Source organism: Phoenix dactylifera, unplaced genomic scaffold, assembly GCF_009389715.1.
Source record: "Phoenix dactylifera cultivar Barhee BC4 unplaced genomic scaffold, palm_55x_up_171113_PBpolish2nd_filt_p 001517F, whole genome shotgun sequence".
Lineage (NCBI taxonomy): Eukaryota > Viridiplantae > Streptophyta > Magnoliopsida > Arecales > Arecaceae > Phoenix > Phoenix dactylifera.
Window position 1 is genome coordinate 2859 of NW_024068826.1, and position 22190 is coordinate 25048.

The following is a 22190-nucleotide window of genomic DNA, read 5'->3' on the forward strand; positions in this document are numbered from 1 at the left end:
TGACCACCCAAAATGATGGCAAAAAGAACCCTAATCTAATAGCAAAGACCCCAGAGTCGAAAGCCATCCAACGGCACAAGCCTTGCAGTCAAAAGGAAGAAGCTCACTGTCAGAGGTGTCAGACAGCTTCCAAAAGCTCGGCAAAGTCAACCAATACGAGGCCACCTTACCCTGATCCAACATAAAGTCCAAGTAGTCGAATTTGAGCCAACAAAGGAACTGAGAGGATTTGACAATATGTAATTCACCATAAGAAGCTACCTAATGACAAATACATTGCCGCTCAAGCCCATCTAATGGCACTAGGTTCATCATCAAAAGGAAATTTCTTCCAAAAATGCCTTTTCGGTGAGAGTTTCTTTGTTTAGTTGAATTAGGAATTGTTTGAGTTTTAGACAAGCTTAAGGCATCCATTCATTCCTATCATTATAAGGAGGTCTAAGACTATAAATACCCCTTCTACGTACCCCAATTTTAAATCACAAAATCACTGAAAGCTCTTCTTTGCATGGTGGATTCTAGAAAGCTCTTCTTTGCATGGTGGATTCTACGTAGCTCTGGTAGATTCTGAAGATTGGCAGCAGTAAGCTTAGTAGATTCTGACAGGTTGCAATCTTCTTAAAGAAGCCTTGGTGGATTCCAGACAATAGTGAGGGCCTTTAGTAGCAAGTTAAGCTAATAGTCATCCTTATTTAGCCTTTGCATAATTAACTTCTACCTTTAGTTTACAAAACTTTAGTTGCTTTCTTCACTTCTAGTTCTCTTATACTTGCAACTAGTTAATATTATAGTTTCCTAGCAAGTAAAATCTTTCACTGTGTTTCTCTAAAAATAGCAGTAGGCCTCCCAACCCATGTCGTGTCAATATATTGACTTAAATTCCAGGACGTAAAACATTCTCAAAGCTTGGAATCAAGCAGAAAACACAATAAACTATGAGAAGAACAAGCAACCAAGAAGGAATAGAATTTCAAATGAACATTTTTCATTTTCCATATAAAAGTTCTAATTTGTATTTTATAGCTTAGACATGAGCTTGCATAAATGGCAAACATTATAAAATGAATGAGGACATAGAATTTCACATTAACATTTTTCATCTTCCATAATCTAGTTGTTAATAGACTGAACCCAAAGAACATTATAGAAGGTTTCCGAAACTTCTAAGTCCAGGGTCAAACCAAGAATGACCAATATAACTAGAGGCTCTTTGCATTCCTATCATAGATTGTCGATAGCAACCTAAAAGAAGTTGACTTGGGAAATAGAAGACCCAAACTGCCAGGTAAGTATATAAATTTCACCTAATGACAAAATGCTACAAATGTCATAATCCAATCTTCCCTTAATTTTGATTTTAAAGAATTGTTACGGCCTACAATTAAAATTGGTAATTACTTTGTTCACGGGACACATGCAGCAACATGCACTATAAGAGAGAAAAATCTAAAGAAAAATGATTATTGGAAAAATGAGGTTCATAATTACCTGTGTACACACTTCCCCTTTACTGACTGAATCAGTTGAAGGGGAAGGTTGAGCTTGAAAATTTAGGCTAAATCCCTCGATGGTACACTGAATAGTAGAACCAGCATATGTCAATACATTTTTGTATACATAAAATATACTTCCAAAGAACCTACAGAAGAAAAGGAGCGCATCTTACTAGCTCTTTAAGGGCAGCAATAGAAGTTGTTGATTTTTTTGAACCCTCTAATCTCAGGTCCATAAAACGGGACTCTTCTGAAGTGCTTGCTACTGCCAAAAGATCATCCCTAGCATATGCTGGATATCCAGAAGAGTTTGCATCACTTATAAAACCATTTTCTTTGGCATTAGAGGGCTTTAGCATATCTCCACGCAGAGTATCAGATGTAGCATTTGACAAATATTTATCTGCAATCAGAAACAGGATTGATCAGAATTGGATAGAGAAATGCTTAACAACCAATCATATATGAATGAATGATGATAAAAAGGTGCTCCTAGGTGCACATCCCTCAATTCAGTAATTTATTGCATAAAAATATAATAGAATCCCTAAAAGGCTAGAACATGTGCAATTGAAATAAACCTACTAACATGATAATATAAATCACATGAAGTTACTGTCTTCTCAACTTGTCAGGAACAATGTACATACAATGCAAAATAATAAACTTCCTATCTCTGCAAGCATCACCAAGTATCCTCAAAGAAAAGTAATGGGGATACTTATATATATTTAAAAAAAACTAAAGATTGTAGCAGCATTCCTCAACACTTAAATGACCAAAATCTGATAATAAAGCTTCTTGCCACCCAAAAAACAAAATAAAATAAAATAACACCTATCATGTGAAACAGTGAAAAAATATAAATTATTCTGGTTGTTCCATCATATAAGCAAATTTAATTAAATCAGCAAGTAGAAGAACCAAAAATATAAAAGCCCTTACCTTCTGGAGTCAAAAAGCAACCAACAAAAAGTCTAAATAGCAAAATTTCAACATCAGAGATATCTGATTATTACTCAAACATGTAATTTGACAGGATATGCTCCGGCTATGCTTGTAATATATAAAACATGGACACACAATACTAACAGAAAGATGTAACTGTGATACCGATAGTTACTGCCCAGTGACTAAGAACTGTAAAACCAAACATGTTCTTACTTGCCAAAGTTCGAAGGGAGAAGTCAGTAGCTTGCTGCTGGGCTTCCTTCCTCGTTTTACCAATTCCTTCCCCTATTTTTTCTCCAACAAACCAAACCTGGAAAGGACAATGACAAGCATGCACAAATAAGACTTCCCGAAACAGGAATGTGGTTATTATACTGAAATAGAGAGAATGAGCAATAAATTTTATAATAAAAAAATCCAGCTGTCCTTTTCCTGGCTTGTCATGAAAATGTGAAAATGCAATAACTGAAGTCTCCCAAGACCCACTAGGAGCATGATAAACCTTGTAAAGTCCCTCTAAAATTTCATTGAGAACAAAAGATATGCAATAACCAAGTTTGTGAGATTTAATTTAATGAAGTCAACATAAGATTGCAAGATTAGGGCTGATTTGGCACTTTGGCTTATTTGTGCTTTAAAGATGAAAGCAGCTTCCTATATCAAATGTCATCATCTTCCACCATCCGCTAGACATTTACAAGTCTAGTAGAATTTTTAAGGGATTGTACTTCAATGCATGAGCTAAAACCTCAAATCAATAACAAATATCTTGATATGCATAAAAGTAGCCTTGTAGGTTTCATAGAAGGCCCCTATCTTGGTAGAAATAGGTTTAAAATTTTCACTCTCACTGAACCACTCAAACTAAAGTAGTGGGTCAAAAAGAAAACATTCACTGAATAGAACTGCTCAACTTGTACCTTCAAGCATGATCCTAAAACAATTATAGAAAGTCAATGACCAGCAACTCATAAGCAGGCTGAAGAACCCAAGTTTGGTCACTGATGCAGCAGAAGAAGTCCGGAGAGTATGTAGGCATCCCAAGTCAATCAGTAGGCTACGAAACTAAGTACTTTGTAGCACGTCGGATAAAAAATAAGAGCCAGAATTCAATCAGAGGAATGAAATTGGCAAGGTCCGCCGTACGGGTATCGAGACCCGTACAGATCGGTATCGGTTTGGTTCACACTTTTTTTTGAAGTTTTTAAGAATATTTAATTGGTAATCACTCTTTTTAAACTTTTTCAATGATTTTAAATCTAATTTAATATTTTTTATATTTTCTAGATGTTTTTTTAATTTTTTTTACGTTTCTATGATCCAATTTAACCTAAATGATCCATCTTATTGCTTTAAAATGATACAAATCATCAAATGATTAGTGAAATGTTGCATTCTACAATGAACAACATAAAATATTTTCAAATCAAGTAGTGACATAAAAATTAAAAAATAAAACAATCAATTACAAACATTTAAAGTCCAACATACATACCGATATCTAAAATCGAGTTGAGTAGTGATGCCTCTCGTAGATATTTGGATCATCAGCATAGTCAGGAGGCACATCAGCACACCCCTCTAACTAAGCAACGTTGTAGTCTTGTACGTTTATTCCATAAAGAACGTGTGTCGAGTTATAAACACTCTCGAATCTTTTGCTGAAGCTCTGACTCTGAAAGATGTCCTCTGGCTGATATTACGACTGTGGAGGAGCCCATCTGAATATGCCGGCAGCAAAATCCAATATGTAAGATGCTCCGGACTACGTAGGGTAGTAGCCACTAAAAAATACTTCAGACACACTATATCCATATCCGTATCCGTATCTGTATGGGTCATAAGCTGTTTGTGGCTACGGATAATAGAATCCAGTATATGACTCAGAGCCTGATACATCTATGAATCCTATTCCATGTGCGAGATCATCTGCAGCTGCATCGTAATCTCTTGAATGACCTTGAGGAGTCCTATATGCAATCGTATTCTTACAGGCTCTACTAGATCGTGCATTGTGGTTTTTATCATGTGTAGCATGCGTAAACTGAAACTCACCAGTGAATCAAAGACCATCTTGCAGTTATGTCTCATAAACAGTGGTCTCTTGTCCTCTACTCCCTCTCTGGCCGGCAGATCCATGACCATCAGAACTGTCATCTTTGTTACTCTTGATCTCTGAATCTGAATGTACTGACTCCTCAACACTCCATTGGGGTTGCAGGTGCCTTTTATTTTTTTGGTGTACTGGGCAATTGCCTTCTTATCCTTCGTGCCCCTCTCTGTCTAGCTATACTGGAAGGATATATATTGCCCTCTTGACCGAATTGACCGGATAGCAAAGTGGCCTCCTCTAAGCATCTCCCAATCATATCTCTGAGAGGATGTATCGAACAAAAAGTCATGTGGTGACCGGCTCCCCTATGGTTATGGCTGATCAGCTGGAAGGATGCGTGGAATATTGCTCTCAGCCCATCGCCCTGCATCGACCCTAACCTCGCGGCTATGATACTTGCTGGTCATGGAGGCGATTCTCACTCATCAAGCTCCGGCTCCTGCTGCTGGCCCACAAGCCATCCGATCATAGGATCATCCCCATCATCAACGAAAGTACTATGGATCGAATTTGTATACTTAGCTCCACTTTCTTCTGAAAACACTTTAGCCCCAACCTCAGATTATAGTAAACATAGACAAGATAATTGAGATTTGAGACACTTCTATCATTGAGGCACTTCTGTGTCCAATGATTCCTCTACTTGCTGTGGATAAAGGCAAAAGTGGACCAATTGGACTCACAGCCATTCGAGAAGACCGTCTGAAAGAAAATCCGGATAGCTAGCGGCTTAAAATTTTTTACGGATAGTCCAAAATGAATCCACCATTCAGTTGCAAAAATATTTAAAAAAATTAGATATAAGATAGTACCATACTAGTAACCATCTAACGTCAGGTAAATGAACTCTTGATGTATAACATACCTGAATTCATACTTTTCTTATGACAGCTGCCGAGACTCCAAAGTCGTCGCTGCCCACTCTAATATTTTGGTTTGTGAAAAAAGAACGGTGTTGGAACCGAGGATTCAGGTAGTATGTTGTACATAGAATTCGTTATTATCTTAGTAAACTTAAAAATGTATAAGAGCAGTCTAATTTTCAATGTCCATGTTTATCTACTAGATGCAAGTTCCTACCCATCTGGTAGTCCCACCGCCGCTCAGCGCCTCAGCCTCTATGATCTGAGTATTTTCCCTCTCTATCATGTGATATAGAAAGCCCATTTGAGGGTACCTCTCGCTGTTCACGATCCGAAGCACTTCATACAATGGTTTGATAGCCTTCACTACCACATTGCCTCATCACCACCCTTCAGTGTCGGCCCTCGCATATCTACTTTTCTGCCACTCGGGACTGACAAACATCTGACGTAGAGTTGCTTTCTTCTTAAGAAGGCTATCAAGTACAACATAATTGGTCATAAACCGTATGACTCCTAATCTCACCATAGATATCCTTTGGGCTTGGAGGATCTACACGAAGACCGGCAGCCTATATGGCAAAAATGGCAGACTTGTAGTATATATTGTCCACCACATTCGTTGGAATGTGGCTGAAGTAGAACTACGATCTAATAGCTTACCATATATCCTTCTTTTTATCCTTTTTCAGCATTGAGTCAACCCTTTGCTACTTTAAATCTCTACTGAAAAAGATAGATTTAAATTAGGGATTGCTGCTGGTAGTGAAATCTCTCTAGATGGCTTCTTTCTGCTACTAAAAGCCTCTAGCACAAATGCAATCCGGCCACCACCTCTTCTGACGGCCTCTCTGACTAAGATGGTCCTCCTGAACTCTAGATCTGCCCTGCTGCTTACAGAATCGAAGCTCGACTCATAGTATAAGGGCCCAAATCAAGCCCTATACCTAGCCACTTCATCCTGCCATCCATGATCATCCAGGCCCGCCTGCATGGCAGCCTGAATCTGTGCCTCATCATCTGGAGCAGATGCCTCCTCTGACTTTCAGGAGTAATAGGAAGGTGGCTCTGCCACTCGAGAGTCCACCTCGTATTTTTCTTGAAAACCCTCTTCTTTGCTACTCTGAAATCAGCGAAGTGCTTCTTCATCAGTTGTCGAACCTCCTGTAAGTATTTCCAGCACATAAATTCGTCGAAGTAACCATCGGCTAAGTACTCCTTCAACCTGGTTACCCCTCCTCGAACTTTATGTTGCATCAGTTACACTTCCAATGGTGCCAGCCCAAGAGCATTTGCCCATGATCCCAGCAAATATCATGCTCTAGCTCCTTATTTTTTCTTAATGACTTCATTTCTATAGGTTTATCAAGTACGTCAGTTTATCAAGTATTTAAAAATAACAAAATTTCGTTACAATGAAGATAATTTTTTTAACTCAAAAAATATATTTGATTTATCTAATACATAATACTAATTTTTCATATTTTCTATTTATTTATATACTTTTAATAATTTTTAGATTTAAAAATATGTTTAAATATCATAAATTCAAAAATATATGATTTCTACCTCAAAAATTACTTTTGAATTATGTAATACGTACTACTAATTTTTCATAATTTTTTGGTATTGTTTAGATATTTTAATTAGTTTTTGAATTAAAAATAATTTTTAAATATTAGTATTTCAAAAAATTAATTTCAGCTCAGATCTATGTAGAACCCAATAATGAATGCTACATATATTTTTGAGGCCCTCAGGCATGCATCAAAGGCTACTTATTTCTCATTTTTTTTCAAATTTAGGTCTAAACCACTATGCATATGATCGCATCAAGACTTGAATGAATGGATACCAAATCTTTATGAACAGTATCTTGCATGCCCCTAAATACGTTTCTAATTTTACAATTTTTAAAATTATTTATTTTAAAAAGTCTTTTTAATCCAAAAATGAATTTTTAATTTTTATGTCAGCATGTAGATCGTCCATAGATCTATAACATATAAAAAAATTAAGCCAAATCAAAAATTTTGGCATGTTCTTCCCTTATTTTGCAATTTTTGAGCTATTTTTTCAAGCTCAAAAATTGAGGGAATGAGATAAGGAAGAGGAAGCACACCTGATTTAGGCTTGGATCTTCCTTCTGAACTGCTGAATCGGCGATTTTTTTGTTTGTTTGGGAAGAGGAAGCGGTGGAGAGAACCACCATAAATTATCTGCTGTTGGGAAGGCCTTCTCGGGCCTTCCCAACAGTACAACTCAGTTCGGAACCAAATTGACTCGGTGCGAACCGACCGATTCGGATACTTAACGGCCGGTTCCGGTCAGTAAGAGTCCGGTTCCGGCTGGCTCGGTAGGGGTTCCAGCTGGTACGAGGCCAGAACTGAATTCATAAGGCGAACCGATCCGGTTTCGCACCGGGTCGGCTCGGCACAGCCTAAACTAGACGGTTCGGCCCGGTTCAGCAAATATTGGAAATTGGTTTATAGTACATTATTTATCTTCCTTAACAATATAAGGGGAAACAAAGTAATGCTAACGGACACTAATATCAAGGTAGCATAGCTTAAGGTTCATTTTTAAAGCAAATTGAGAACACCATAAGTGAAACAGTAATCAAGTTACTGCATAGCTAAAATGACAAAAGGACAGCATCAGAATCCATGCATTTAGAAAACCATTATCTTCAAGATATGCCTCAAAAACTTCTGTAAGTTATATATTTTCGCTACCTCCATAGAGAACTGCAATTCTGTAGTGTCACATAAAGCTGTTCGAAATTCCACCTACAAGCAAACAATTAGAACAGGCATTATTAATAAAAGAAAATTAAACACAACATCTCATACTTTTTAAAAATTATAATTACCTTTGCTCCACACTTTGTTGCAATATCCTGTAGGACGCCAGCAGGAGTTCGAGCATATTGTGCAGTGGCCCGGCCAGATTCAAACTGGATGTCCTTGTGGCTAGAAGAAATTCGACCAGTTGGCATCTCCTCACCTTCAAAGTCCAAAGTTTGGTTAGGAAACAGCACACCTAATTAGTTTCAATTGAAAATTAGTATGTCCTTCACATTAACTCAGATGCACCAGAAAATCAGACAAAGCAAATTATGCTAACTAAATTATCCTCCAAAATGTGACATTGTCCTTAGAGACAAGCACATAGCAAGCTCGAACAATTGAATTAAAAGGGGAACATTTCCCGTGCCAGCAGCAGGCATGTCTTTAAGAGTAATCAGACTTATTTCATCCATAAAACATGATACACATGATAAATCTCAACCAGTTGGCATCTCCTCACCTTCCAGGTTCAAAGTTGGGCTAGGAAACAGCAATTTTTAATCAGTTTCAATTGAAAATTAGTATGTCCTTCACAATAACTCAGATGCAACAGAAAATCAGATAAAGCACATTTTGCTAACTAAATTATCCTCCATCATGTAACAGTCCTTAGAGACAATTGCACAATAAGCTCGCACACTCAATTGAATTAAAAGAGGAACATTTCCAGTGCCATCAGATTTATTTGATGAAAACATGCTACAAATGACACATCTCAGTTTATAGTTTTGTTCCAGCCGACAGATTGATCTGCTAGAAGCACGCAGAATTTGACTTCCATGACACATCTTGCACAGGAGCAAAAATGTCATTACAGCTAGCAAATTGCTTGTTGATCTTGCATACACTAGAACTTTTAGCTTATGTCCCTGTAATCCAGAGTCAATTGCATAATATTAGAGAAATTAACTTGACGGGAAGCTTAATGGGAAGTTTGAGTATAAATGATAATGATCTATCCCATACTACAAGATTGCTTCTTTACCTCATTCATAAATTGCGTCTTTAATCTAGAGCTTCCACTGTATTAGACTCCCTCTCCAAAGAAACCATCAACTATCTTATTAGATATGAGCCCATAAAGGTACAAATTTACATGTTAGTGAAAAATTACCTTTTCAATGCCTGTATATTTTTGTGACCCAATCTTCCCAGACCTTAAATCTTTTGAAGTAATTTACATCTTCAGGTTTCAAAATCACATGAGAATAATCAATATCATTAAGACCTCAAGTGTCCCCCCAGTTTCCAACCAACATATTATATTATTCAGCTTCATCAAGGACTTTTCTATTGGATTTCTTCAATCCATTATTCATAAGACTCTCTTCATCGCAATCCTTCTTTAAGCCTTCTAACTTCTTATTATTCTTCAATTTAATCATCAATCTCGCTTATCAATTTCTTCATAAAGCAGAATGGTTGAAGACATCAACCACATGCAACCACCAACATAGATGAAGAAGACTTAATACTGCTTACTGGTAAGCTACAAACCTTATGGTTTAAAAGTGTTTTCTCCACTCCTTAAGAATAAAAAATGATGGTAAAAGACAATAAGAGTGAACTAAAGTCAATCTCAGTAGTGATAATTGCCCCAAATGAAGAAATTAATGAAGTACTTGGGACCAAGATTTGAAATATTGCAGAACACCTCCATATCGTTCATGTACAGGTGAGGTAAGAGATGCAGTATACCCCCTCATATCTACTCATGGCTCACTGAACCAAACAATACCACATGTCAATATGGTAAGTGATACAGGGTCAAAAAAGTACAGTCCAGTTGAGATCTCAAACCTTTCTTGGAACTCATAATTGAAACTGTACAAACACATGATGTAGCACAGTCTAGGTACTGGAAAACATAAAAGATCCTCTCTAAGAGACAACCAATTAGTTTGAAGCAATCAACAGATGCAGCAGAGCTTCTGAATACTCATAATACCACCAATTCAGCTATTATCATAAAATACAGAATTATGTTCGATTAGAAATACCAAAGAAGAAACCTAAAAATAGTGTTAAGTCCTCACAATGATCTTTTTTAACTTCAGGATCTTCATTCCAAGAACATTAAGTAAATCATAGTCTCCAAATCTAACAAGACTGCACAAGTTACCAATCTAACATGTATACCAATTAATCTTGCTGACATACCAGACCCTAAAAAGCCTGCTCAATATACCTATGGGCTCATTGTGACCATGAACTCATCTTGGACAACCCAAATCACTATTTTGTCACCTAATGACTTGTCATTTGGCATCTTAGAGACAAAAAAAATTTACCTATGCAAACCTACGAGCTTTCCCAGGCTCATCTTGTCCCTTACACCAAGCCCCTAAAAGTTCTGCAAGAAATCTCAATAATTATCTGAATCAAAACTAGTTTCTACATCTGCAGAAGGTCTACTTCAACATCATGGGATCCCTTCCAGATGTTTTATTTCTAGGCTCAAATTTTCGAGATCTCCTAATTGCTCCCTTTCTTGATGATGTCATTCCACTATTAAATGATTCTTTCACTTCCTTTCAAATTTAACAGTCATCCAATGTTTCTCCTAGCACATCATAGCTTCTTGAACTGAATTGAAGTCCTAAACCCAGGACAGCGTGAGGAGCAGAACTAGCAGCAGGCTCACTGTAATAACCCCAAAATATTTTTTTTATATAAAAAGGGATAGAATAGTCCTTTTCAATTAATATAAGGGGTAAAATAGGAAAGAATCAAAAGATAATGGCATAGTTGTAGATGCATTGAAGTGGTAAGGGTAAAATTGGAAGGAATCAAAAGTTAATGGCATAACGGTAGATATGTTGAAGTGTTAGGGGCAAAATGAGAATTTAATAATATTAAACAAAGGGTGAATAGTGTCTTGATGTGATTTAATTGGAGGGTTTGAGCTGGCTTTTGGAATGAAACCGAGAGAAAGAGGGAGGGGGTTCTCAGGCGTGAAACGGAGGAAAGAAAGAAAGAAAGAAAGAAAGAAAGAAAAAGAGAAGAAGAAGAAGAAGAAAGAAGAAGAGGAAGAAGATTCGAGGAGGAAAGAGATCCCGGTTGTACTTCCAGCTGAAGGGAAAAACGTAGATCTCCTTCTCCTCTACGCAAGGACCTCGATTTCCAAAAAGAAAAAGGTAAATATCCATCCCTATCTAGTCTTTTGATGACATTAGGCTATACAAAGGGTGGATATAGTCTAGAGGGGTCAGATAAGGGTTGTAGAGGTGGTTAAAAGAGAAAGAATCGGATTTCGACAAATTTTTCCGGCACTACGGAAAAACTGTGTCAAAGTCCCAACTTCGGCGAATTATTTAGGGGGTCAAATGGCCTCCGATGATGATGCATGTTATCTCTTTGGAATCCTCTGTGAGTGTAGAATGTTAGATAAAAATTTCATCAAATTTGGAGTCCTGAAAGTGGATCAAAATCGGGATGAAGTAACCCACTGTCAGTTCGGGTTACTGTTCATCCGGGTAGAAAATAGGGGATTTCATGCTATAATAGGGTATTAAGCCTAGATCAAGCTAAAAGGGACCTTGTACTCATGCAAGGGAGTCCCTAATACACATAAATGGTGAGTTAATTAATTAAAAAGGAAAAGAAGAAAGAAAAGAAAAGATTTAGGGAACAGGGGAGTTGAATCAATTAAAGTTTTCTATGTTATAATTGGCACGTAGATTATAGCCCTTGATACAAGACTAAATGTATTGTAAATGCATGTCACAGTTGGGCAAGAAGCTAGGGAACAAGAGGAAGAAGTTCCCCACTGCCTGCTGTAGATTTTTGGAGGCGTATCAGGGCTGTGCCAGATTGACAGGTGAGTGGGAGTCATGTACTTTGCACTATGAGCATCCTTAATTCATTTTCATGAATGTCGCCAAGTGTGAATTGATTCCACTTGAGCATATTGATTGATATTGTAGTAGATTCCTCTATAATCTTGATTCTCCATGCTTGATTATTCTGTACATGCATTTGAGGGAACATTGAGAGGAATTACGAGGGGTTGATGAGTAATCAAATTGATTCCGAATTGTGAAATGATTTCTTTTGTAAATTGATTTCATTTCCTCTATTTTAAAGACTTGTGAGTCGTAGCTTGATTATACTCTTTTATGAGTAATTAAATTGGTTCCAAATTGTGAAATAACTTCTTTTGTAAATTGATTTCATTTCCTCCATTTCAAAGATTTGTAGAGCCTTCTTAGTGGTATATTGAGTTGTATTGCACTTTCTTGACCCTCACTCCTAACCCTGATGTTAGTTTATGATTGGGTCATGATCGAGTGAGTGGTAGTCTTGATCATACTCCTTTTTAGTAGAGTATTGGGAGGGTGCATTATGGCATTTATACATGGCTTGGTAGTATCTGCAGGACACCTATAGTCGATGGGGTTGAACATCGGCATTTGTGCACATAGTAGCCTTCTGGGTGGGCGGAGCCCAGTCCCTTCCTAGGGGGGACACGGCCCTAGGCGTAGGATCGGCCGGTCCTACGACTTATATTCTGCTTGCCGCCGGGCATAGTAAGACCCCGCGAGGTGCCGTATGGCTTTCCGCGGATGTAGAATTCCCGCGAGGTGCCGTTTAGTATGTAGATGTGAGATGGATTTCTGTTCTGGATACTGGCCAGCATTTATATGATCAGTGTGGTGTCTTATCCTGCATATGCATGTGACAGTAGGGAGTTGTTGCTGGTTCGCCTGGGGCGTAAAACCCACCTCCCGATAGCTGTCTAGCATTTATGTTATCGGTATGGTGTCTTATCCTGCATATGCATGTGACAGTAGGGAGTTGTTGCTGGTTCGCCTGGGGCGTAAAACCCACCTTCCGACAGCTGTCTAGTGATGATTTACATATTGGTGTGGTGTCATATTCGATGTATGCATATGACAGTAGCGAGTTGTTGCTGGTTCGCCTGGGGCGTAAAACCCACCTCCCGATAGCTGTCTTGTTGATGATTCAGCCTATTGACACCTGATTTATATGATTCAGTACTATGACCTGTTGAACATATTCATGAGTAGCATATATGTTGACTTGATTATTCCATATATGCTTCAGATGAGTTGATATTGATTGTGGTGATATTGATGATTTACTCCATATTCTTTATGTTGAGTTCATGTTCATCTTGTTATTGATCTTGAGATTTTACCTCGAGCCATGATTATATCTTGTCTCATGTGCATAGTACTCTCTACTCCACTCACTGAGTATTTATATACTCACTCCCCAGTTTGATGTTTTTGATTGCAGGAAAGGTATTGTATAGAGAGGAGCAGGATTAGTGGTTGCCTGCTAGCTGTGCCGCTCCATAGTATAGTATAGTATAGTATAGTATAATGTAGATAGAGGTTTATACCCTTTTGGTGTATTATAAACCTTCTATTATATATAGTGTATAGTTACAGTCATAGATCCTGTTGTGGATATGGGTTTGACCATGGATGGAATGGGAACCAGATTTTTATACATATGAGTTATATGCCTGAGATAATGTATTGATATATATTGTCCAGGTTCATTATGTGACGGATTATGTGATTGCTGCTCTGACAGGTAGTGTGTTGTATGTATTGAGATAATCCTGACAGGTCACTATAGGAAAAGTGATCATTTTGTGCATGCATCATGCCAAATTTTTCAAGATTTATTGATGATTGATAGGTAGTAGGGTTCTACGCGGTGGCTGGTGGCCTTATGCCTACCCGCACCCTAGGACCGTCGCGGCGGCCCGCCGGGAACGGGGCGGGGGTCGTGACACTCACAGTTCGGAATTTAAATTCATGGCAACTAGTTTCCAAAAGTAAATCATATCTTGGATCAATGCTCCTCTAACTTCTCCATGAAATCTCCAAATTCAATGGTCACAAATGCCAAAACACATAAAAGTTATCTTGATGTACTATTTATAGCGTACTAAATGAGCACTATAAAAGTTAACCATTATAAATGAGCAAACCTTTGCTCCACTTATAACAAAAACTGACACCTAAACATCAATTCTGACAAGTCAAATTAGAATCACTCATTCAATTCCATGCATAACTATAAGATTCAGAAATCCTCCCATTTCACACATTCCAACATTATGCAGTATTGATTAAGCATCCAAACTACAAATTCCTCATCAAAATCCACATGAAGCACCCATTATGTATATGAGTGCAACATACTTGCAGTGCATACAAGTGGTATATATTTGTATGTGAATGCACATATGTGCACACATATGAGAAACATGAAATTAAATAAAGAGTTCCGAATTTCACTTGGGAAATCAGCAACAGAAGCTAAGAATGAGCAATCGGCACTTCTAAGCTCCCAATATAACAAAGGATGGAGATGGAGAAAAGAAAAGAGCGAGAGAATTTGATTTACAAGCAGTGACAAACACAATATTCAATCCTGAAGAACTAAAAAGGCTCAGAAAATCCAGTTTTAACTATTTATTAAAGATAACAAAAATTACCTGGGAAGGAATCATAGTTTGCTGCTGCATGGTTTGGCCTCAGCCGATCATCTCCATGATGTAACTGAATTATGCAGTTAATAGCCATTCAATCTTCTACGAAATAAGAACTTAAAAGAGATAATAGTTTCTATGTTAAATCATCATTTACCTGCATAGCCAATCTCCGATTTTCATTAAGAACTCTATCAGAGGAAATAGAATTCTCCCCACTGCGATAGTAAGATTGATGGTTAGGTCGTTTTTTATCCAAACATACAGTTTCCGGTTCTAAAGGAAATTCTTTAGGTGCCCTGCTCGGTTGTCTTGGATTCATCTCTTCCTCCAATGGAAACCAACTTCCCCGTGATTGCACTGGAGAAACTGCGACATGGAGAGGGGTTCTCACAGGAAATTGAGGAGTAGGATCTCGAATGTCTTGACCATGTTGCAATATAAGAAGCCTTCTCCTTGTGTCTGGATCTAATTCTGACTCGGGAACCTCACCCTCTTCCCTAGCAGGAGAACCTTGCAAACTAGGTTCTGGAAGGCCGGGTTGACCTAGTGGCCTGCCTAATGCAATGGGCTGTGGACACTGGTTGTTAGGCAAAGGCATCATCACTTGAGTGGCTGTCAGCGGAGGTACACAGGATGAAGAAGCCATAACAGGTTGTATAGGAGACATTGACCTCAGATCCAAGGTATTGACCATGGGATGAACAACTTGGACATTGCCATTTGCCTCCTGAACAAAGTTCAAAACAACATATGTAAGATGTTGCTGGTATCAAGATCTGCCATACCAGTTGGCACCATATCGGTACCAAACTGGTACGCAGTTTCGTACTATATTGATACTCGGTACACATCGCCGGCTCATACCATACTGTGTACCGACCCTGGAGTAGGATGGTACCAGTATAGGATCCGGTACTGAGACGGCGAACCTTGGTTAACATCATGAACATTTTTCAGTAGTGAAGCATTTGATTACTGATTTTTGTTTCTCTTAACCATGACAGCCAAAAACATCAGTGAAGAAAGAAAATAAAAAGGAAAAAAAGTTAAGGACTGCAACAATACAGACCTTCAATCTCCTTTCAACCTCAGCATCTGTCATGCCCTCAGAACAAAGCTGGTCTTTATTTCCATTTGAGGTAGCATTATCATCCTGAACCAACGAAAAGGAAGTAAATATGTTGCGAAGAATAACAATAAAAGCGCACATTCATCAGATTTTACCTCAGAAATTAAATAATTGCCCATATATGTAGCAGATGGGAAATCTTACCTCTGAAATTAAATAATTGCCCACATCTGGAGCAGATGGGAAATCTTTCATTTCATCTTCATAGAAAATGTCACTAATTCGTGGCAGTACGCCTTCATCAAAGTCTCTGTCAATAAAAGTCATGATTTGTCAAGTCAAGAAAATATCGACATTTTATGCGCACAAGAATCTAGAGTTTGTTCTCATTTCACCATGGAAATCAAGACACATATTGGTAAAAGGTACAGACAATTAACACAAAATTCTGTTCTTACTTGAAAAAACCACCCCTAACATTGCATGCAACATTTCTTGCAACACATAAAACTGGGACGTTGCCATTTGCCTATTAACATGAGTCATAAAGAGGTTCCTTTTAGTAGATTGAAGAAATAAAGAATCGCATAGTTTTAGTCTCATAACCATAGATTACGATAAGCGGATTCAATTGTACCTCTGCCTGAGGAGCGTAATATGGAGCAAATGCAGGGACGACATGAACTCGAGGTTGATCTTTTTCATACCAAACTTTCAGACGATCATCAATAACTAGTGCCATCTTTGGATGGCAAATTCCATCTTGAAAGACATTAAGCAGTGACTTTCTTGAGCCTATCAGCATTGTACAAAATTATGAAACTATGGGCCACAATAAAAGAGAAGTATAAAACTAGAAAAACATAAAGAGATTCTACAAAAGGTGAAGTATCACTCAGCTAATTTATTATTTGGCTTCTTTCATAGAAAATTTACCAAGGATATAGATGACAATGTTTACTTGTGAATATCATCATGCAATATAGAACGGCAAGATCTCTGCATGACATACCTGATTTGACACACACTATCCGGTCAAGAAGTCGCATAGAATTGATTAACCTTGAATCTGGGTCAAGAAGCCTCCACATTTCCAAAGCATAATCTTTTTCAGCCATTGTACAAACATAGACCTCAAAACGCTTGCGGCCTCTAGCAGTTAAGTAGCTTCTTAGTTCCTCCCATGCAGGTCTTAACCGTACAAGGACACTAGTATCCCGTATCTGCAAAGATTTAAGTGACCTCTTTGTTTATATGTGTGATAATATTTTTGAACTAGACAAAATGCAAGTGAGGAAGTTCTTTTAAAAGAAATGCTGGTTCATTGAGGCAAAAATCAGATTCTCATAACATCTCTCTGCAAGTAAAGAAGTGGCATACTATTTCAATCAGCAAACATAGGTAAGCCTTTCATTATTAAAAGAATACCTCATTGGACATCACTCGATGAATCAAAAAGACAGCAACTCATATTCATCAAATATTGTACAGAACAATAAGTAGTTCCCTCAGACTCTCTAAAGTCTAAACAGTTGATCAGATAAGAACAATTTGTTCCAAGTGAAAATGTCCAAATATAAAGTGGCATGTCAATGCAATGGAGATCAAGGGAAAAATCGCCAATTTTTGCAAGCATTGTAGATAGGACAGGAAATACAGAAATACATACCGACGGATTAACACGTGTAAGAATGATATTCTTCTCATGTAACCTTATAATTGGGCGGGTTATCAATGGATGATTATCAGATAAAGGCGGTACGATCTCAGATTGAACTTTAAAGACATTCCCATTTTCAACGACTTGGTCATTTTCTGCATACTGCTTCAAGATAGATTTGTCATCTTGATAGCGCTTGACCTCAGCCAGCATACCTGTAACTCGCTGTGGATCTGTCTCACTACTAATTTTCCGTTGAAGAGCATCAATCCTGTCCTCAAATGAGCGCATGGTATTAGCAACTATGAGGGTTTCATCAAGATCAAACACAATCCCTAGGCACCTTAGGTTCAACATGCCAAGGCAAGAGTTGTACAGTCCTGATGCAACATTAAAACCCCAAAAACATGCATAATGCACAAGGTTTTTCCTCGACTTCATGGCCACCAAGTGCAATTCTTCCTCTCCTAATGGAATAACTGCAGTCTGCAAGCATAAAAAAGGACACATGACACAGTAAGATAATTCGAGTTAAAAAAAAAAACCATAAAAAAGAATGTGCCAATGAAAATGCCCATTCAAATAAGGCTAACTTATAGCATTAGTGTACGATAAATGGATATGCATCAAACATATCGTACATTCGGGGGGGGGGGGGGGGGGGGGGGGGGGGGGGGGGGAAGATGATTTATAACTGTCCTCACAGTGAGATCTGGCACATTGCACTATCGATACACATGCAAACAGACATAAATTATACAGATATACAAAATTGCATTTTACAAAACTAAGAGACCTTTATCAACTATAATCATAAATAGAACAATGAGCTTTTATTGAACTCATATGAACTACTGTTGTCCTCTCTTTGTAACCAGTTAAAAAAAAAGAAGAAGAATTCATGAAGTCCAAAAAATTCAGGAAGAAAAGGAAATTTTACTCCTAGAGAAGACTGAATATGCAGATATACAACAAAAAAAAAAAAATCATAAGGTCCCAAGTCACCTAAGTCAGAAGCAAACACCAAAGGGATATACAACCAAATATGGATCTCCAAACACTACTAAAAAGAAATGCAACTTTCTAAATGACCCTTCAGAAATACCACCCTTTGCAAATCTCAAATGACGCAAACCTTTCACCATCCTCAGTAAAGGGGTGCTTGAAATCGATTTTCTACCACTGCATATTATTTGACAGTGGTACCAAGACTGTCAGAGAGGTAACCAATGATTCAAACAAACCTGATTCACAATTCATTTTGAGAAATGCTTTGAAAATTTGTTAATAGTTGAATTTGGATCCTGACATTGGGTCCAAACATAATTCCTGTTTTGGATCCTAGATATCAGATACAAATCATTACCTGATTTGGTTAACATCTTCTTCAACCCACAGCCATGCCAGCTGCAAAATATGTTGCAGTTGCATATCTAATAACAAGCTTGGTAAAGCCAGCCTCCCTTCTAGGATTCAAGGACCTAGGGGGCTACTATGATACAATAAAATTCATATGTTTTTATATTCAAAGGGCTCTGGAATTTGGATTTCCCCGTGGATGATAGAATGAAAGATGACTCAACCAGAATTGATTGCTAAATCCTGACTAGAACAAACCCTTAACAAATGCCTAGATGGCAGTTTTGATTTGTCCCTAAAAACTTGGCAACATCAGAAAGACCATGCTAACATCACAAATGTAAAGTAAATTTGACAATCTCTTCCTGAACTTCATAGAGACAGAACTTGTACCGTCAATGTTAATATCCAAATCAATCAGTGTAATCACTAATCTGGATCCAGTGTTAACGTTTGCTCCAAGTGAGAACAGAGTTTTAACTAGTGCCATGGAGTTTCATACACCCACATCCTGCATCCCAAGTTCAACGGGTTCCCCTCCATAACGAATGGCCTAAACGAGAAAATTCCATAATATGCCAACCTCCAACACCCAACTTCATTTCAAGTTTCAACTTCGCCTCAGGAAGTTAGATTGCACACCAGCAGGGGTCCAACCCCTCTAATTCGAGCTATAAGATTTAAAACACTCTACTTATCTGTAATACAAGGAAGCACGTTTCCTGTATTCAAAAAGTTCTATCACACTCCTACCAAGCCTAGTAGTTTGCACATGCATCCAGTAGTAACCTAGCATTGTTCCAAATTTTACATAACTTCCACTAACTTTCAGAGCTCATCTGATGCCAGCATAGTTTGTCAAAAGGAAGAAAATAAAGGGCCACCTACTCCTAATTAGTTTGGCAGGGCACATTAATATCAAACTTTGCACTGCTTCAGCATAAATCTCATAGAAAATAACAGCAACTTTTGGATTATTAATGAGAGGATAAATTATTGACTGCGCAAACATTCTACAAAACCTTCCTACTAGGTTCTCTGCAGCTTTTCATGGGGTTTTTTTAAAATAACTATTGAAGAAAAAATAACAATCAAAGGAAAAAAATTTACATTTTATTTTGTTTATTGTTTTTTTTATCTTCCCTAAATTAACTCTAACCCTCATTTGCAAACATGTTAACAGGAAAACAAACTTCAAGAACAAGCTAGCAAATAAGACTTCACCCTCTCTTAACCCTAAACTTGTAATCCTTTACACCAAGAAGGCCAACCATCTATAGTCAATTTGTCACGAAAGAGATACAATGAGTAAAACAAATAAAACAAAGGAACATATATCTACAGATATAAGCATAAAGTCAATCACTTTATGTGAACCAATTCTATCAACCATATCCATATCCGCAATTTCATGAACGTGATACAATAACACTACATTTAGATATAATATGCAGAGGACAGGATATATACATAATACATTTGGTCTGCATTAGCTGATTACAATTTATATCTGTTAGAAGAGATAACAGTATTGATTGTAGTAGAAAATTCCATTAATTTACCTCAACAATGAACCATCTTACTTATCATGAAAAAAAAAATAATACTGCTTTAGTTCGATTATCCACCAGTTAAATTGTCCATGATTGACTATTGCAATTTACTCCACAGTTAAATTATTCACAGACAGATGCATGAGGCAATCATCTCTAAAATTGCGCTCCTGAGCCTGTTCATAAACACAGATTAGTAGACAAACCGAATACCACAGCTTCAATTTGTTAGGATACTAATTTTGCAACCCTAGAGTCATATCAAGAAGCCAGTAGGGAACAATTTGGTCCAGCTAATTCCATTTTAACCATGAGTAAGGAAAGTCATGAAAAGTGTATTTCACCAGAATGTTCCCTTCCACAAAAAGCATGAATTCAGAACAGTCAGCTCATAAGTGTGACATTTTAGCAAAGTGATTCAGGCTATTAGGGTTTACTGTTCATCTTCCTGCTGCTGTCATTAAACCCTTTTGTTTGTTTCTTTTTGGGGAATAATACCTTTTGCTCTTTGAGGCATGCAGCATGCAAGGAACACAGCTGTGACTCATCGGACGGTGGCGACTTTGATTCCATTTTGAAGCTGACGCCGGCAGAGGCAATGGTGTGGAGCACGGCGAGCGGCGGGCACCGCTCGCTCGGCAGGGAGAAGTGGGAGATCCGGATCTCCCTGAGCCAGGCGCCAGGATTCGAGTTCTGGGGGGAGATTTCCGCCTCCCCAATTAGGGAATTCCCATGGTAAACAGCCGATTCGAACATGTTTAAGATGAAATTTTCGGATCAAACCAGAATCCCTTTCTTGGAAGAACAGATCTAGGTTTGATTCTTCATTAACCGTTCTGAATCAGTTCAATCTTAGAGAAAAGGAATGCTTTTCCCCTCCACAAAGGCCACCAAAAAGGATCTTTTTCCGCCAGAAAGAAAGGGAAAACCAAGTTCGCCAATGAATCAAAAGGGAACAAGGTCCCCGTCCGATTCCTTCTTCGAGGGTTCCATCAGATAGATCAAGACCAAGGGATTCGAGGTTTAAGACGGGAAAGATCTATTCTTGCCGAATCCAATGACGACAAAAAAACAGAAAAAGAAAAAGAAAAGTTTTCTCTCCTTCTGTTCTTGAGAGAAAGGAGGGGTCTGGATTCGTCTCTCGGTGCTCGGATTCGATTCAAGAGGCCTCGGATGAGGGGTTTTACGGCCCTCCCCGTTTCCAAACCTCCGATCCGAGAGGGGCGATTCTAGGGTTTCTGGTGCGTCCGCGGTTCCACCGTCCGCTCGCTGCTCCGGTGGCGGGCAACGAAGGGAAGTTTAGAAACCCTAGCACGTCGATCGCTGGGACCAGAAAACAGGAAAGTCCTAAACAATTTCTCCAACTTGTGAAATAAATCATAATAATAGTCTGTAATAATAGTAAAGGTACGGAGTGTGTGGATGTAACGAGCCCCCCGCATAGAAAACACGCCAAGGGATGGGGGGCGGTGACCGCTGATTTGTGATACCCATCTACATCACTCTGACCCCATTTATAATATATATATATATATATATATATATATATATATATATATATATGAGATTCTGAGGTGGAGTTGTCAATTCAGGTGGGGTATGAGAGAGAGAAAAAAGGAAATCTGACGTGGACTTGGTCAGAAGAGATTAATGACGTGGGGTTTAGGGTTTTGAAGGAATGCATGGGACTCTTTAAAACCGTATGGTTAGGTATGGAAATAGGTTGGGCTAAACCGGATCGGCCCAATTTGATTTTTTATTTGGGTCTTAATTTTTGACTTAGATTCAATTCAATAAAAGATAGG

General features: G+C 38.1%; 1 protein-coding gene across 2 annotated transcripts; it reads right to left on the reverse strand.

Moving 5' to 3' along the window:
- Positions 1 to 1101: 1101 nt before the first annotated feature.
- Positions 1102 to 21159, reverse strand: LOC120108727 (RNA polymerase II C-terminal domain phosphatase-like 1). Of its 2 annotated transcripts, none has more exons than XM_039122411.1 (14): positions 20884 to 21159; positions 17483 to 17959; positions 16826 to 17036; positions 16451 to 16608; positions 16272 to 16342; positions 16018 to 16123; positions 15814 to 15897; positions 14899 to 15471; positions 14748 to 14811; positions 8293 to 8462; positions 8156 to 8209; positions 2658 to 2754; positions 1667 to 1896; positions 1102 to 1575 (listed from the first exon to the last, which is right to left on the reverse strand). In XM_039122411.1, exons 1-14 carry the CDS (start codon positions 21139 to 21141, stop codon positions 1447 to 1449), a joined length of 2682 nt encoding a protein of 893 aa, XP_038978339.1. In that variant the 5' UTR covers positions 21142 to 21159; the 3' UTR covers positions 1102 to 1446. The 2 variants fall into 2 exon arrangements, with proteins under 2 accessions (XP_038978339.1, XP_038978338.1); XM_039122410.1 differs by having other exon boundaries at positions 1105 to 1575; positions 8293 to 8426; positions 20884 to 21141.
- Positions 21160 to 22190: the final 1031 nt, after the last annotated feature.

Excerpts from the sequence above, each read along its gene's own strand:
- LOC120108727 (XM_039122411.1), bottom strand. The coding sequence starts at position 21,141 with ATGTTCGAATCGGCTGTTTACCATGGGAATTCCCTAATTGGGGAGGCG. Across the intron at positions 14,812-14,898 it reads ATCGGAGATTGGCTATGCAG|TTACATCATGGAGATGATCG; the intron begins GTAAATGATGAT and ends TGCATAATTCAG. Across the intron at positions 8,463-14,747 it reads AAACTATGATTCCTTCCCAG|GTGTGCTGTTTCCTAACCAA; the intron begins GTAATTTTTGTT and ends GAAACTAATTAG.